This window comes from Callithrix jacchus, chromosome 3 (assembly GCF_049354715.1).
Source record: "Callithrix jacchus isolate 240 chromosome 3, calJac240_pri, whole genome shotgun sequence".
NCBI lineage: Eukaryota > Metazoa > Chordata > Mammalia > Primates > Cebidae > Callithrix > Callithrix jacchus.
In genome coordinates, this window is record NC_133504.1 from 87,106,736 (window position 1) to 87,122,944 (window position 16,209).

The window sequence follows — 16,209 nt, forward strand, 5'->3', positions numbered from 1 at the left end:
ACCCCCTTTCTGATGTGTGGTTCCAGGGAACTGCTGTTTCTGCTGCATATTTCAGGTGCATCGTAGGTATCCTTCAGATGTATAGGGCCTAGGTTGGAGTTACCTAGGCAGCTTTTAAAAATACCAATGTTCCGGGCCGGGCGCGGTGGCTCACGCCTGTAATCCCAGCACTTTGGGAGGCTGAGGTGGGTGGATCACGAGGTCAAGAGATCGAGGCCATCCTGGTCAACACGGTGAAACCCCGTCTCTACTCAAAATACAAAAAATTAGCTGGGCATGGTGGCACGTGCGTGTAATCCCAGCTACTCAGGAGGCTGAGGTAGGAGAATTGCCTGAACCCAGGAGGCAGAGGTTGCGGTGAGCCGAGATCGCGCCATTGCACTCCAGCCTGGGTAACAAGAGTGAAACTCTGTCTCAAAAAAAAACAATATTCCAGACAAACCAGATTCTCTTGGAGGCAGCACTCAAATATTGTATTTTGCAAAACTTAAGTTGATTCTCCTGTACTCTCAGGGGTCAGAACCATGCAGCTTTAAAGATACCTCAGGGTGAATCAGTTTTTATGGACAAAGTTTTTCCAAAATTAAGAGTTATGAGAACAAGTAAATGAGACATTTTATTACCAGTGGTGGGGCATGAAAAATACCTTAACAGTCTCTAAACTGAGGATAAAACAACTTAGTAGTTTGTTCAGACTAAATCATAAGTTCTTCAACTAGGTTATAATACACAGAAAGAGAGTCCAAGGCCAAAACGGGGATATTATTGCTGCATACTAAATAAGTAATTGTTAAATATTCCTTTATATGTTATCTATTTAGATGCAAAGAGGTAATCTAAGAATCATTAGCGTACTGAGTGGTCATTCTGGAAGGTTTTACTATTGGTACTGGTATTTTTATGGTGCCCAGGAGGTGATCTTTGGGTCGGTAATTGATATGGTTTGGCTGTGTCCCCACCCAAATCTCATCTTGAATTCCCACGTGTTTTGGGAGGAATCCAGTGGGAGGTGATGGAATTATGGGGGTGGGGCTTTCCTGCACTGTTCTCATGATAGTGAATGAGTTCACGAGATCTGATAGATTTAAAAATGGGAGTTTCCCTGAACAAACTCTCTTCTCTTGTCTGCTGCCATGTGAGATGTGCCTTTCACCTTCCATCATGATTGTGAGGCCTCCCCAGCCACGTGGAACTGTAAGTCCAATGAATCTCTTTCTTTTGTAAATTGCCGAGTCTTGGAGTATGTCTTTATCAGCAGCGTGAAAACAGACTAATACAATAATAAAAGAATATGCACAATATTATTTAGATTTTGTTACCCTTTAGGTATTTCTTGAGGACTTTAATATATTCATTTTCTTAAAACTGACCCTTGGTTGCAATTAACAAATAGTCACTGAAGTCACTTGGGCAATAAGGATGAGCTTAATATCACTTAGACTTTGCTAAACTTTGAGTATCTATTGATAACTTTAAGAATTCATAAAAAGGGGCCGGGCACGGTGGCTCACGCCTGTAATCCCAGCACTTTGGGAGGCCGAGGCGGGTGGATCACGAGGTCAAGAGATTGAGACCATCCTGGTCAACATGGTGAAATCCCGACTCTACTAAAAATACAAAAAATTAGCTGGGCGTGGTGATGCATGCCTGTAATCCCAGCTACTCAGGAGGCTGAGAGGCAGGAGAATTGCCTGAACCCAGGAGGCAGAGGTTGCGGTGAGCTGAGATCGCGCCATTGCACTCCAGCCTGGGTAACAAGAGCGAAACTCCATCTCAAAAAAAAAAAAAAAGAATTCATAAAAAGTATTATCTCTTGGTTGCAATTGAGAAGTGCTTAGAATTGAAGGCAGAAAACCATTTAAAAAATTAAAAAGAAGTGTGGTGGCATGGTGCTTGTAGTCCCAGCTACTCAGGAGGCTGAAGCAGTGAGCTGTGATTGCACCACTGCACTTAGCCTGGGTGACAGAGCAAGACCCCATCTCAAAAAAAAATTAACGATATAGTTAAAAAGAACTCGAACCTCAGAGTTAACATCCATTCTTTATTATTATTATTATTATTATTATTATTATTAGCAGAGTAAGGGATAGAAACTGATATGGATCTGACACAGAAGTTTAGGAAGGAAGGAACAGGAAGCAGCTGGTCATTGCAAATGCAGAAATAAACCCTGCCCCCAGGCTTCCCTAGTTATCATCTTGTGGAAAGAAAAGAGACCCCACTTTTTCACCTTCCTGTGAAACACAAAGTCAAGTTTGGGGTTTATATAGGAAAGTACTAATCCTGCCTATCTCCAAAGTGGTATGGGCAGTAAAGGACTATAAAGCCAGCAGCAACCTGAGAAGTGTGTGAGCCAGTCTCAGCTAAGGCAGCTAGGGATTAGGGAGGTCATAGATAATCACCACATGGTAGGAACAGTGGGGAATACCAAGCAAACCAACGACACAGCCATCCATCCCTGAAGGTGTCCTGCCAGGGAAGGGATTAGACAGGACAAAGGGCCCTTAAATACTAGAGATTACGAAATAATTTACAACCAAGCGGGAAAATTTGAGATTCTTTGCTAGCAAGATTCAGTAATGGTAGACTGGTACCTGTTGAATGAGAAGTTAGCTGAAGTGGACTTGGGAAAGGGGAGGCAGAGGTAGGTTAAATTCCAACCAAAAAAAACATCTTAGATAAACAAAGCTGACTTTTGTATAAAAACTGTTAAATCAAAACACTGTCAATGAGAAGAGTAGGGCAGCTATACGGCAATTCTCTTTTTCACTTCCCAACTATGTCTAAAAAAAGACAAACAATGGAGATATATATGAGAGAAAAAGTCCAGATCTAGCAGAGCAAGAGAAATTTTTTGTATGTGCATTGTTCTCTAAAAATATATATGTAAGGAAAAAGAAAAAAAGTCCTTAACAGGGAAAACTATGATAGAAATAAAATAAATATAAATAAGAGAAGGAAAGTTACTGAAGTCACTGTAATGATCTACGTGTGTCTCTTCATCTCTGAAAAGTAAAATATTGACAGACTGGAGCCCCAAGGGGATGGAAATGTGTCCAATTCTCACTCAAATAAAAATGTATTGGGCTCGGTTCCAGAGAACATTCTTGGATTTGATGCTTTTTACTCCCTGGGTTTAAACAGCTGAAATTTCTTCTAATGAGGCTTTCATAGAAGAAAAACATTTTCTTCATTTTGTTGTTTATTTTCTTAATTAAAAAAATACGTATTCCCACAAACATGCTAATTCCCCATAATATCACTTTTTTCTTAAAATTAAAAAGAAATGAAAGTTGCCCTAATCTCCAACCCTGCAACTTTTAATATCCCTTTAAAACTTTTTCTATACCAAAGACACATTATCTATATCCACTGATGTGTCTCTATCAATACCTATAATTATATATAATAATCTAACTTCATGCAGATCTTCATTGAAAAGATAGACTACTGTGTCCTTGGCTTAGGTACTATGGGTGTAACATCTTTATATGTTTCATCTGTAAACGTTTTTGGATTATAACACAGTTATTCAGGTTGTGTCTGATGGAAACTACAGGAGTCTGGGGACACACTTAAGAGCTGCGTGGGATTCGCCACGCCCCACATTCGCTTGTCTTACCACACAAAAAATGACCATTGCTCAGCTCCTTGCACATACCAAACTCTAGTGTTCAGGCTTTCCCGTATGCACTTTCTTTTCCCTGGAATATTCTTCCTTCCACTCTTTTCAAGGCTGGCTATTTCTCATTTTTCATGATCTCAATTTATTTCCATGTCTTTAGAGAGACATTTTCATTCTCCATCTAAAAGAGCTCCCCTCTACCTGCTGATACCGTCTCTTCGACACTCTAGTTTTCCTTCAGAACACATCATAGTGAGTTACTATTATTTGCTTGTTGATTAGATTCTATCTCTTTTCTTTTCAATAAAACAAGCTCTGTGAGACTCATTGGTATCTCTCTTGTTTGGCATTGTGTATCCAGCACCCAGCATAGGGTCTGGCAGATAAGAAATACCCGATAGGATTTGTGGAATTCATGAGGTACATAGAACTTCATTAGCACAAATCCACAGACATATATTAGTAGCTTGCTTTACAACCACAAGGCCATGAAGAAAGAGGTTGCCATTTGAGTGGTATTTATTAGGCGTATTTTACAAGTTAAAAGTTAAAAGTGACTCCTTAGTGAAGTAGTTAAATCGATAATAAATTATAGACCATGTTGTATTAGGTCACTGCTCTTTAGAAACTTAAGCAATAACATGGAAGAACTGCTCTATGCATTTCTTTAGTGACTTTAGCAGGATCTGTAGGTGGAAGAAAGACTTGGACTCACTTTGAACCCAGAGTTACTCTTTATTAGCCATTTATAAGCAAATCCGTTTTTGAGCCCCCGTTTTCTTGTCCGTAGAAGGTAGTAATTTTGTCCAAAGAATGATGTAGGTACTACATGAGATACAGTTAAGCGCTGCCCTAATCATGTAAATGAATGTGCACAGTCTTGTTCTTTTGAAATTAAAGTGGGAGCCCATGAAGCTAGATGGCTGGGAGTTCTGTAGCCAATTGTGTTATTTCCAAAGGTTTGTTATGGCCTCAGAGTGTGTTGTTGAGGAATGTATGAAATGTTAGTGACTTGTAAAGGGCCATCCACGTTTATCGTCCTATCATTACTATTATTGTTATTTGGTTAAAAAATATCTGCATTCTATTAATAAATAAGATTAATCTGATAAGACTGAACATTAGCTTTTTATCTTTTAAATTTAGATAGATTTAGAAGAAGCATCAACTTAACCGACGTGGATAATAAGATCTGTACTAAAGTCAAAACAGCTTATCAAATCTTGGATGAGGATAATCTTAAAAGGACCTATTGACAATGGCTGTAGAAAGTGAGTTTGCTTCATTTCTGATTGACTCTAATTTCTGCTTTCTAACTTTGCCCCCAAGAAAGTTAGTCACGATGGTGAACTTAGGCAGAAGCAGCTCTAAAGTGGAAGCTCACTAAAGGTAACCAGCTAGTTACTTAGGTTTCTACTCAGGCGAGCTGGATTTAATCCGGGCTCAGAGTTAGAGAATCGCTGAATTCTAATGCTGGAAGGAGCTAAAATTTACCTTTTTAACCACAAATTCTAATTCGAAGCTTTCTAAGTTTCTAACTTAAAGTTTCTAATTTAAAGTTTTCTAGTTTTCTAACGAAACCAAAGAAATCAGTACTGGATTATAAAATTTCCGAAGGTACCATTTTTCCTGCCAAGCTTTGATATACGTTTGGTAGTATTACCGTGGCACCCTTGGCCTTCTAATTGAAAGGAAGAATGAGAGCGATTCTGCATTTATATGAGTGTCATAGCTCTTTAATAGACAATCCCAGAAGACAGCTAGACATTTCTGTGATAAAATTTTCTCCTCAGGCCTCTATTTCTCCACTTCCACCTTTCTCACTCTTCCCCTACTCCTATCTGTGTTCCATAGGGATATGAATGAACATAGTATGGCTATTGATTAGCTGCTAATTTTGTTAGTTTGGCCTGAAACAGCAGCTTCACAAATTAACATCTGAGGACTTGAAACACAAAGGTGATAGGAAACTCAGAAAATTATGTCTTACCTTGATCCAGTTATTTAGGATGTAAAATACTGTTCACTGTGGTCACTGGGTGCAGCTAGTATAATTGGGGGCAGCTGGCAGATCCTACCGAGTATTATTCTGAGTAATTAAAGAAAATATTCATAAGCCAATGGGAAAACTATATCTCAAGACTTTAGTTTGTAAGGATGTGCTGATTGCTCCTAATTTAGATGACTGTATCTGTCAGTCAACTGAATATGTAATCAGTCCTAACTTTGGTTAGAGGAGGACATATTTTCTTTATTACTACTTACACATTTCAAGTTTTAAACAAGGCATTCACTTTAGAGTGAACTTTTTTTTTTTAATTGCATTTTAGGTTTTCTGGTATATGTGCAGAACATGCAAGATAGTTGCATAGGTACACACATGGCAGTGTGTTCTGCTGCCTTCCTCCCCTTCACCCACATTTGGCATTTCTCCCCAGGCTATCCCTCCTCAGCTCCCCACCCCCCACTGTCCCTCCTCTATTCCCCCAAATAGACCCCAGTGTATAGTACTCCCCTCCCTGTGTCCATGTGTTCTCATTTTTCATCACCCGCCTATGAGTGAGAATATGCGGTATTTGATTTTCTTTTCTTGTGTCAGTTTGCTGAGGATGATGTTCTCCAGATTCATCCATGTCCCTACAAAGGACAGGAACTCAACATTTTTTATTGCTGCATAATATTCCATGGTGTATATGTGCCACATTTTCCCAATCCAGTCTATCATCAATGGGCATTTGGGTTGGTTCCAGGTCTTTGCTATTGTAAACAGTGCTGCAATGAACATTCGTGTGCATGTGTCCTTATAGTAGACTGATTTATAGTCCTTTGGATATATACCCAGTAATGGGATTGCTGGGTCAAATGGAATTTCTATTTCTAGGTCCTTGAGGATACACCACACTGTCTTCCACAATGGTTGAACTAGTTTACACTCCCACCAGGAGTGTAAAAGTGTTCCTATTTCTCCACATCCTCTCCAGCATCTGTTGTCTCCAGATTTTTTAATGATTGCCATTCTAACTGGCGTGAGATGGTATCTCAATGTGGTTTTGATTTGCATCTCTCTAATGACCAGTGATGATGAGCATTTTTTCATATGTTTGTTGGCATCATGTATGTCTTCTTTTATAAAGTGTCTGTTCATATTCTTTGGCCATTTTTGAATGGACTTGTTTGTCTTTCTCCTGTAAATCTGTTTGAGTTCTTTGTAAATTCTGGATATCAGCCCTTTGTCAGATGGGTAAACAGCAAAAATTTTTTCCCATTCTGATGGTTGGCGATTCACTCTAGTGACTGTTTCTTTTGCCGTGCAGAAGCTGTGGAGTTTGATTAGGTCCCATTTGTCTATTTTGGCTTTTGTTGCCAATGCTTTTGGTGTTTTGTTCATGAAGTCCTTGCCTACTCCTATGTCCTGAATGGTTTTGCCTAGATTTTCTTCTAGGGTTTTTATGGTGCCAGGTCTTATGTTTAAGTCTTTAATCCATCGGGAGTTAATTTTAGTGTAAGGTGTCAGGAAGGGGTCCAGTTTCTGCTTTCTGCACATGGCTAGCCAGTTTTCCCAACACCATTTATTAAACAGGGAATTCTTTCCCCATTGCTTGTTTTTTGTCAGGTTTATCAAAGATTGTATGGTTGTAGATATGTTGTGTTGCCTCCAATGCCTCTGTTCTGTTCCATTGGTCTATATCTCCGTTTTGGTACCTGTACCATGCTGTTTTGATTACTGTAGCCTTGTAGTGTAGTTTGAGGTCCGGTAGTGTGATGCCTCCCACTGTGTTCTTTTTGCTTAGAATTTACTTGGCTATGCAGGCTCTCTTTTGGTTCCATCTGAAGTTCGTGGTGGTTTTTTCCAGTTCTGTGAAGAAGGTCATTGGTAGCTTGATGGGGATAGCATTGATTCTGTAAATTACTTTGGGCAGTATAGCCATTTTCACAATGTTAATTCTTCCTTACCATGAACATGGAATGTTTCTCCATCTGTTTGTTTCCTCTCTTATTTTGTTGAGCAGTGGTTTGTAGTTTTCCTTGAAGAGGTCCCTTACGTTCCTTGTAAGTTGTATTCCTAGGTATTTTAATCTTTTTGTAGCAATTGTGAATGGCAGTTTGTCCTTGATTTGGCTTTCTTTAAGTCTATTATTGGTGTATAGGAATGCTTGTGATTTTTGCACATTGATTTTATATCCTGAGACTTTGCTGAAGTTGCTTATCAGTTTCAGGAGTTTTTGGGCTGAGGCAATGGGGTCTTCTAGGTATACTATCATGTCATCTGCAAATAGAGACAATTTGGCTTCCACCTTTCCTATTTGAATACCCTTTATTTCTTTTTCTTGCCTGATTGCTCTGGCTAGAACTTCCAGTACTAGAAAAGGAGTGGTGAGAGAGGGGATCCTTGTCTAGTGCCAGATTTCAAAGGGAATGCTTCCAGTTTTTGCTCATTCAGTATAATATTGGCTGTTGGTTTGTCGTAAATAGCTTTTAGTACTTTGAGATACGTTCCATCAATACCAAGTTTATTGAGGGTTTGTAGAATAAAGGGCTGTTGAATTTTGTCAAATGCCTTCTCTGCATCAATTGAGATATCATGTGGTTTTTGTTTTTGGTTCTGTTTATGTGGTGAATTCCGTTTATAGACTTGCGCATGTTGAACCAGCCTTGCATCCCCGTGATGAATCCTACTTGATCATGAAGGATAAGTTTTTTGATGTGCTGTTGTAATTGGTTTGTCAGTATTGTATTGATGATTTTTGCATCTATGTTCATCATGGATATTGGCCTGAAGTTTTCTTTACTTGTTGAGTCTCTGCCAGGTTTTGGTATCAGGATGATGTTGGTCTCATAAAATGATTTGGGAAGGATTCCCTCTTTTTGGATTGTTTGAAATAGTTTTAGAAGGAATGGTACCAGCTCCTCTTTGTGTGTCTGGTAGAATTTGGCTGTGAACCCATCTGGACCTGGGCTTTTTTTTGAGTGGTAGGCTCTTAATTGCTGCCTCGACATCAGACCTTGTTATTGGTCTATTCATAGTTTCAGCTTCCTCCTGGTTTAGGCTTGGGAGGACACAGGAGTCCAGGAATTTATCCATTTCTTCCAGGTTTACTAGTTTATGTGCATAGAGTTGTTTGTAATATTCTCTGATGATGGTTTGAATTTCTGTGGAATCTGTGGTGATTTCCCCTTTATCATTTATTATTGCATCTATTTTCTTTTTTATCAGTCTGGCTAGTGGTCTGTCTATTTTGTTGATCTTTTCAAAAAACAAGCTCTTGGGTTTATTGATTTTTTTGAAGGGTTTTTCGTGTCTCTACCTCCTTCAGTTCTGCTCTGATCTTAGTTATTTCTTGTCTTCTGCTAGGTTTTGAGTTTTTTTGATCTTGCTCCTCTAGCTCTTTCAATTTTGATGATAGGGTGTCAATTTTGGATCTCTCCACTCTTCTCATATGGGCACATATTGCTATATATTTTCCTCTGGAGACTGCTTTAAATGTGTCCCAGAGATTCTGGTATGTCGTGTCTTCGTTCTCGTTGGTTTCGAAGAACTTCTTTATTTCTGCCTTCATTTCATTGTTTATCCAGTCAACATTCAAGAGCCAGTTGTTCAGTTTCCATGAAGCTGTGTGATTCTGGGTTAGTTTCTGAATTCTGAGTTCTAACTTGATTGCACTATGGTCTGAGAGACTGTTTATTATGATTTCTGTTGTTTTGCATTTGCTGAGGAGTGCTTTACTTCCAATTATGTGGTCAATTTTAGAGTAGATGTGATGTGGCACTGAGAAGAATGTATATTCTGTGGATTTGGGGTGGAGAGTTCTGTAAATGTCTATCAGGTTTGCTTGTTCCAGGTCTGAGTTTAAGCCCTGGATATCCTTGTTAATTTTCTGTCTGGTTGATCTGTCTAATATTGACAGTGGAGTGTTAAAGTCTCCCACTATTATTGTGTGGGAGTCTAAGTCTCTTTGTAAGTCATTAAGAACTTGCCTTATATATCTGGGTGCTCCTGTATTGGGTCCATATATATTTAGGATCGTTAGCTCTTCTTGTTGTATCAATTCTTTTACCATTATGTAATGTCCTTCTTTGCCTCTTTTGATCTTTGTTGCTTTAAAGTCTATTTTATCAGAGATGAGAATTGCAACTCCTGTTTTGTTTTTTTTTTTTTTGCTCTCCATTTGCTTGGTAAATCTTCCTCCATCCCTTTATTTTGAGCCTTTGGGTATCCTTGCATGTAAGATGGGTTTCCTGGATACAGCACACCGATGGGTTTTGGATTTTAATCCATTTTGCTAGTCTGTGTCTTTTCATTGGTACATTTAGTCCATTTACATTTAGGGTTAATATTGTTATGTGTGAATTTGATACTGCCATTTTGATGCTAGCTGGCTGTTTTTCCCGTTAGTTGATGCAGATTCTTTATTTTGTTGATGCTCTTTAGCATTTGGTATGTTTTTAGAATGGCTGGTACTGATTTTTCCTTTCTATATGTAGTGCCTCTTTCAGGATCTCTTGTAAAGCAGGCCTGGTGGTGACAAAATCTCTGAGTACTTGCTTGTTTGCAAAGGATTTTATTTTTCCTTCACTTATGAAGCTCAGTTTGGCTGGATACGAAATTCTGAGTTGTAAGTTCTTTTCTTTAAGGATGTTGAATATTGGCCCCCACTCTCTTCTGGCTTGTAGTGTTTCTGCCGAGAGATCTGCTGTGAGTCTGATGGGCTTCCCTTTGTGGGTGACCCGACCTTTCTCTCTGGCTGCCCTTAGTATTTTCTCCTTCATTTCAACCCTGGTGAATATGACGATTATGTGCCTTGGGGTTGCTCTTCTTGCGGAATATCTTTGTGGTGTTCTCTGTATTTCCTGGACTTGAGTGTTGGCCTGCCTTGCTAGGTTGGGGCAATTTTCCTGGATAATATCCTGAAGAGTATTTTCCAGCTTTGATTCATTCTCTTCGTCACATTCTGGTACACCTATCAAACATAGGTTAGGTCTTTTCATATAGTCCCACATTTCTTGGAGACTTTGTTCATTCCTTTTTGCGCTTTTTTCTCTAATCTTGGTTTCTTGTTTTATTTCATTGAGTTGATCTTCAACTTCTGATATTCTTTCTTCTGCTTGGTCAATTTGGCTGTTGAAACTTGTGCATGTTTCGCAAAGTTCTCGTATTGTGTTTTTCAGCTCCTTCAATTCATTCATATTCCTCTCTAAGTTGCCCATTCTTGTTATCATTTCATCAAATCAATTTTCAAGGTTCTTAGTTTCTTTGCATTGATTTAGAACATGTTCTTTTAGCTCATGGAAGTTTCTCATTACCCACCTTCTGAAGTCTGATTCCATCATTTCCTCACACTCATTCTCCGTCCGGCTTTGTTCCCTTGCTGGTGAGGAGTTTTGGTCCTTCGTAGGAGGCAAGGTGTTTTGGTTTCGGGTGTTTTCCTCCTTTTTGCACTGGTTTCTTCTCATCTTTGCGGATTTATCCACCTGTCGTCTGAGTAGTTGCTGACTTTTCGATTGGGTCTCTGAGTGGGCGCCCAGATTGTTGATGATGAAGTATTTCTGTTACTTAGTTTTTCTTCTAACAGTCTAGCCCCTGTTCTGTAGGACCGCTGATGTCCACTGTAGGCCCTGCTTGTCTGAGGTACACCTGTAGCAGCTGCAGAACAGTGAGGGGTGCTACCAGTTTCTTCCTCTGCTATCTTTGTCCCATAATGATGCTCGCCAAATGTCAGTCTGATCAGTCCTTTTTGAGGTGACTCTGGATATACAGGGGTTAGGGAGCTGCTTGAGGAGGCGGTTTGTACTTTACAGGAGCTCAAGTGATGAGCTATGAGCTCCGTTGATCATTCAGGTCAGTTAGGCCAGTACGTTTAAGTCTGCTGCAGCAGAACTCATAAAACCCCTTTTTTCCCTCAGATGCTCTGTCTCGGGGAGTTAGAGCTTTCTTTGTGAGTATGCGTGGCACCTTCCTGCCCAGCTAGGAGGCAGTCTAGTCACTATTTGCCTGTCGAGGCTTTGCCCTACTGCCACGGGCTCCCCGCTGTAGGCGGAATCTCTCTGTTATGGCAGGTTGCCTCGGCAATGGCAGGCTGCATCAGCAATGGGAGTAATCCTCCTCAGAAGGGGTGGTATGCCTCAGTAATGGCGGACACCCCTCCCCCACCAAGCTGCACCGTCCTGAGTTGCACCGTCCAGGGTTCAGCTGTGCCTGCAGTATAACTCTCAACCCCAAGCATTTCAAATCGCCTTTTTGTTTGTCCCTGTGGGGGTGGGACCCGCCGAGCCTGATCACCTGGCTCCCTGCCTCAGAGCCCTCTTTTTTTCTTTTTTTTTTTTAAGTTTAATGGTAGACCCTCTCCCAGGTGTTTTAGTTGGCCGCTGATATGACACCGGGATCTGTGTGAATTCCTGTGCAGCTACCCACTGCACCGGCTCAAAGGTCTCTTCCCTGTATTCTCCTGGTCTGGCTCACTGTCCAAGTCCCATTTAATCAGATGGATATGCTAATCTGCCCTCCCAAATCTCAGATTGCCAGTTTAACAGGGCATCCAGACCAGTGCATTCTGTGCAGAGTGCCGCTGAGCTGCAGTGCCAGCCAAAACAGGCCGTGTGACCCTTAACAGCTGTGCTGGCATCCCGTGTCTCTCCTACACCTGGGAATTTCCCTGTTCTGTGGGCAACAAAGATCCGTCTGGAAATGCGGATTGAACTCACCCTCTGTGTCTTCACTGAGAGCTGCAATCCTGATTTGCTCCTACCGTGCCATCTTGGCAGTCCCCCTAGAGTGAACATTTTATTATAGACAAACCCATAGTTGTAGGAATTCTACTCAGAAGAACTGTCAGCACAGCCTTTAAACACTTTATAATTGATTGAGCTTAAATCTGAAACTTGAAGTATTATATCTATGTTCCTATTCCTAATGCTGGGTGATTTCCAAATCAAGGGAAAACATTTGAGTCATTCATGATATGTCAACAAATGAAATGGGAATTTGAGAAAACTTGTATAGAAAACTGAGACCAAAATAACACTAGAAATTTCAAATACTGAGAATCCTAACAAGTGCAGCTCAGTTTATGGACATGCAGTCTTCATGACCAGTGCTTTAAGAAGCCTAGCATATCTTTCATATGAACCCAGACTTAATTATTTATCCCGATGGCATATCCAAGTTGAGAAAAAGAAATTCATTCTTTTACTAGATTCACATAGGCTCAACACACAATGAATCAAAGGAAGTTCTTGAGATGTTAAGGAAGGTAGAGGTCAGTTCTTTCTAAGCCTTACATTAAATTGTAATCAGTCTCCTCTCTTCCTGAATTTTTTATTTTTACCCTTTGTTCATCTTGGAGGATCTTCTCTGAACACCAAGTTGTTCGTGGTGCCTGGCACTGGATCAGACCATTGCTGATAATAGGAGGATTACTTCATCGTTCCTCTAGACAGGCTTGATTGTGGTCAGTTACTAGAAGAGGCGAAAGGAGAAGGAAAAGAGAGACAGCACTTGGTTGCAGTTTGTCTGCTGACAGACTTCTTCCCCACTAAGGTCTTTACCTGTCCTTTGAACTTACCTATTTAAAAAATCTTAGTGCCTGCCTTTTTTCTCTAGGCTACTACCCTGCTATCCAGTAAATGTTTCTATTCCGCTTCATTTCATGTGTTTCTAACCTCGTCTCATATGTGCCAACTAAATTATAATTTTTGCCCTCCAAGTTACTGACTTTGATTTTGAAGTCATACAGAAGCCAGTTTGAACCGAGAACTCCATTTCTTACTAGTTATGCAAATTTGGGAAAGTTATTTAATGCAATATGTGCTGCATTTTTTTATCTGCAAATGGAGGATGGTACACACACCTAGTGAAGTTGGTGTGAAGAGTAAAGGAGAAATTAGCATCAAGTACTTAGTGCCATTTCTGAAAAGTCTCAAGAAACACTGGACTCTGGTACAAGCTTAATAAATCACATTCATTAGGTGCCTTCAAATTATTTTAAATGACTTCCTTGTTAGTCTTAAGGAGAGTCTCTTATCATCAACCAGTTGTACATCCACATAATAAAGGAATATCCTAGGTTCTTTTTTATACATCTGGTTGTGATATACATAAAAGGAAAGTACTCACGTTTTCAGCCTGGAGTATATGGCCCTTCACGGTTCCTCTTCCACCTTACGTCCCACATTATCACTTTTTCTCTGGAGACAGGGCCTTGCTCTGGCACCCAGGCTGGATTGCAGTGGTATGATCACAACTCACTGCAGCCTTGAACTCCTGGTCTCAATCTTCCCACCTCAGCCTCCTGAGTAGCTGGGAGTATAAGCTTGCATAACCAATCCAGATACTTTTAAAATTTTTTGTAGTGATGAGGTCTTGCTATGTTGTCCAGACTGGTCTCGAATTCCTGGCATCAAGTGATCCTCTTACCTCAACTCCCAAAGTGCTGGGATTATAGGCATGAGCCACCACACCCAGCTCACATCATCCCTTTCAAACATCTTAAACACATCTGCTAATAATCCTCATCTTCTGAACATTCTCTAACCTTTGTTTCATATTGTTTTTTCATTCTGTAATGTGATATTTCCCAATCTCTATGCTTCTCTATCCTGTCACAATACATGTCCCACCAGAGGCCTGAAATAATCTCACTATCAGCTGAATTAGCATAAGTTGTAAATATCATTTTCTCATGACTGATCACATTTGTCCAGGTGTTCTAGTTACTCCTAAGGTGTGGGGTTCAGTTAGGATGGTGGGAGAGATTATAAAATTACAACAGTCACAGAAGGTTTGTTTCTTCCCCTCTTCCTTGTCCTCTCAAGAAGGTTTGTGACTATTATAATTTTACAATCTCTTCCACCATCCTGACTGAACCCCCACACTGAGGGCAGGAAGTGTTTTAATACTTCTATCCCTCCCAACCCATGCTTAAAATGGTACCTGGCATCTTGTAGGTCTCAGTGATGGTGTATCGAAGGAAGACTATATCATGGGGATCAGAAACAGATATCAATTATGCAGTCAAATATGTTCTCTTATCATTTCAAGCATTTATATTCATGTATTTCTACTCCACTAGCAGTAAGAGGTCTTCCTTGAGCACCACACCTAATGAAGGCTTGTCATTCCTGGGCCATTTGCTCTGTTTTATTTTTGTACATAACACTATAACATTGTAATAGATGTTCAGAGTTATTTGTTAATTTCCATCTCCTGCTAGATGTAGGCTTCATGAGCACAAGTTCACCTTTTTAATAACTGTTAACCGTAGCAAGAACTCTATAAATATCTGTTGAGCAAATGAATAGATACATGAAGTAATCACAGAACGTACTGTGTTAAAGTGTTATGGATATTATTATTCTATTTTTCTAAAAGTATGTAAACAGGCTTTCTAGTAATTGTCATTTTGGATGTTCAGATGTTATATTTTCAGAGAGGCTTTAAGTAATAGACATTTAATCAGTGCCTGCCTAAGTAACTATGAGGTGAGTTGTTTCTATAAATGGTAGTCAGAAATATTCTACTTTATCTTAGAAGTATTCTAGTTTCATTTGGTGAATTTAACTTTTTCTTTTGTATCTTAATTTTATTCTTTGACACCCAAAGAGATTATATTGGGAAATAATGACTTCCCTTTAGCCTAGGACTTTGCTCTCTGAACAAATTTGGGAGTTAAATTAAGGGTTAAGCAAGATGAGAAGGTCCATGCCTTTTCTCTCCTTCCCTGTCCTCTCAGGATCCCTTGACACCTGTGACATCCCTGCGCCTGCAAGCCTCATCTTCCCAAAGCATGTCACCCTACCTCTTCCCATTTACCCAAGTGCAATGTCAGTGTTAAATATGCCGTAGTTCATAGCTTTTATTAATACATAGTACAACATTTGTAAGGAAATGCAACATGTTTCCACTATACTTTCACAATAGGATGAGGCTGTCCTTGAGGTTTGAGGTTTATTTGCCTAACACCTGGCATGCAGAGACTTCAATAAATATTTGTTGGAGAAATGAATGATTCATTCATAGACCTCATTAGGGCTTGATTGTGCCTGCAGTTCACAATAGAACACTTTTCTTATCAGTCCTTATCTGACTTGATTTGCTCAGTGACACTTAACTCTTTTCTCTATCCCTGTCCCATGACACGCCTTAGTTTTCTTCTTCCCTCTTGGTTCTGTCTTCTTATCTTCTTTGCTTGTTTCTCTTCTACCTCCTCTGTAAGTGGTAACGCTCTGCTCCCCACCCTTTCCGTTAGGTTCTGTATTGACCTTCAGATATTCCCCTTGGATGACCTCATTCATGTCCATGACTTCAACCACCACCACCCAGACATGGATGACTTCCAACTAGATATCCTTAGCCCTGATATTTCCATGGTCCACACCCTGTAGATTTATTTTATTTCATTTTATTTTATTTTGAGATGGAGTTTTGCTCTTGTTGCCCAGGCTGGAGTGCAGTGGCACAATCTTGGCTCACTACAACCTCAGCCTCCCAGGTTCAAGCGATTCTCCTGCCTCAGCTTCCCAAGTAGCTGGGATTACAGGCATGCACCACCATGCCCGGCTAATTTTGTACTTTTAGTAGAGACAGGGTT

General features: G+C 40.0%; 1 protein-coding gene across 6 annotated transcripts in view; it reads left to right on the forward strand.

Annotated features, from left to right (window-relative positions):
* The window catches only part of ELOVL6 (ELOVL fatty acid elongase 6), a 152,877-nt gene that overhangs the window by 62,085 nt on the left and 74,583 nt on the right, over positions 1 to 16,209 (forward strand). Inside the window, exons 3-4 of one of the 6 annotated variants that reach the window (XM_078366694.1) lie at positions 1,141 to 1,194; positions 4,772 to 4,896. The exons of 3 other annotated variants lie outside the window; for them this stretch is intronic. In XM_078366694.1, coding sequence (XP_078222820.1) covers positions 4,853 to 4,896 — 44 coding nt within the window. In that variant the 5' untranslated portion in view covers positions 1,141 to 1,194; positions 4,772 to 4,852. The remainder of the gene's footprint in view (positions 1 to 1,140; positions 1,195 to 4,771; positions 4,897 to 16,209) is intronic. 2 more of the 6 variants (XM_054253060.2, XM_008992844.5) reach the window with 2 other exon arrangements.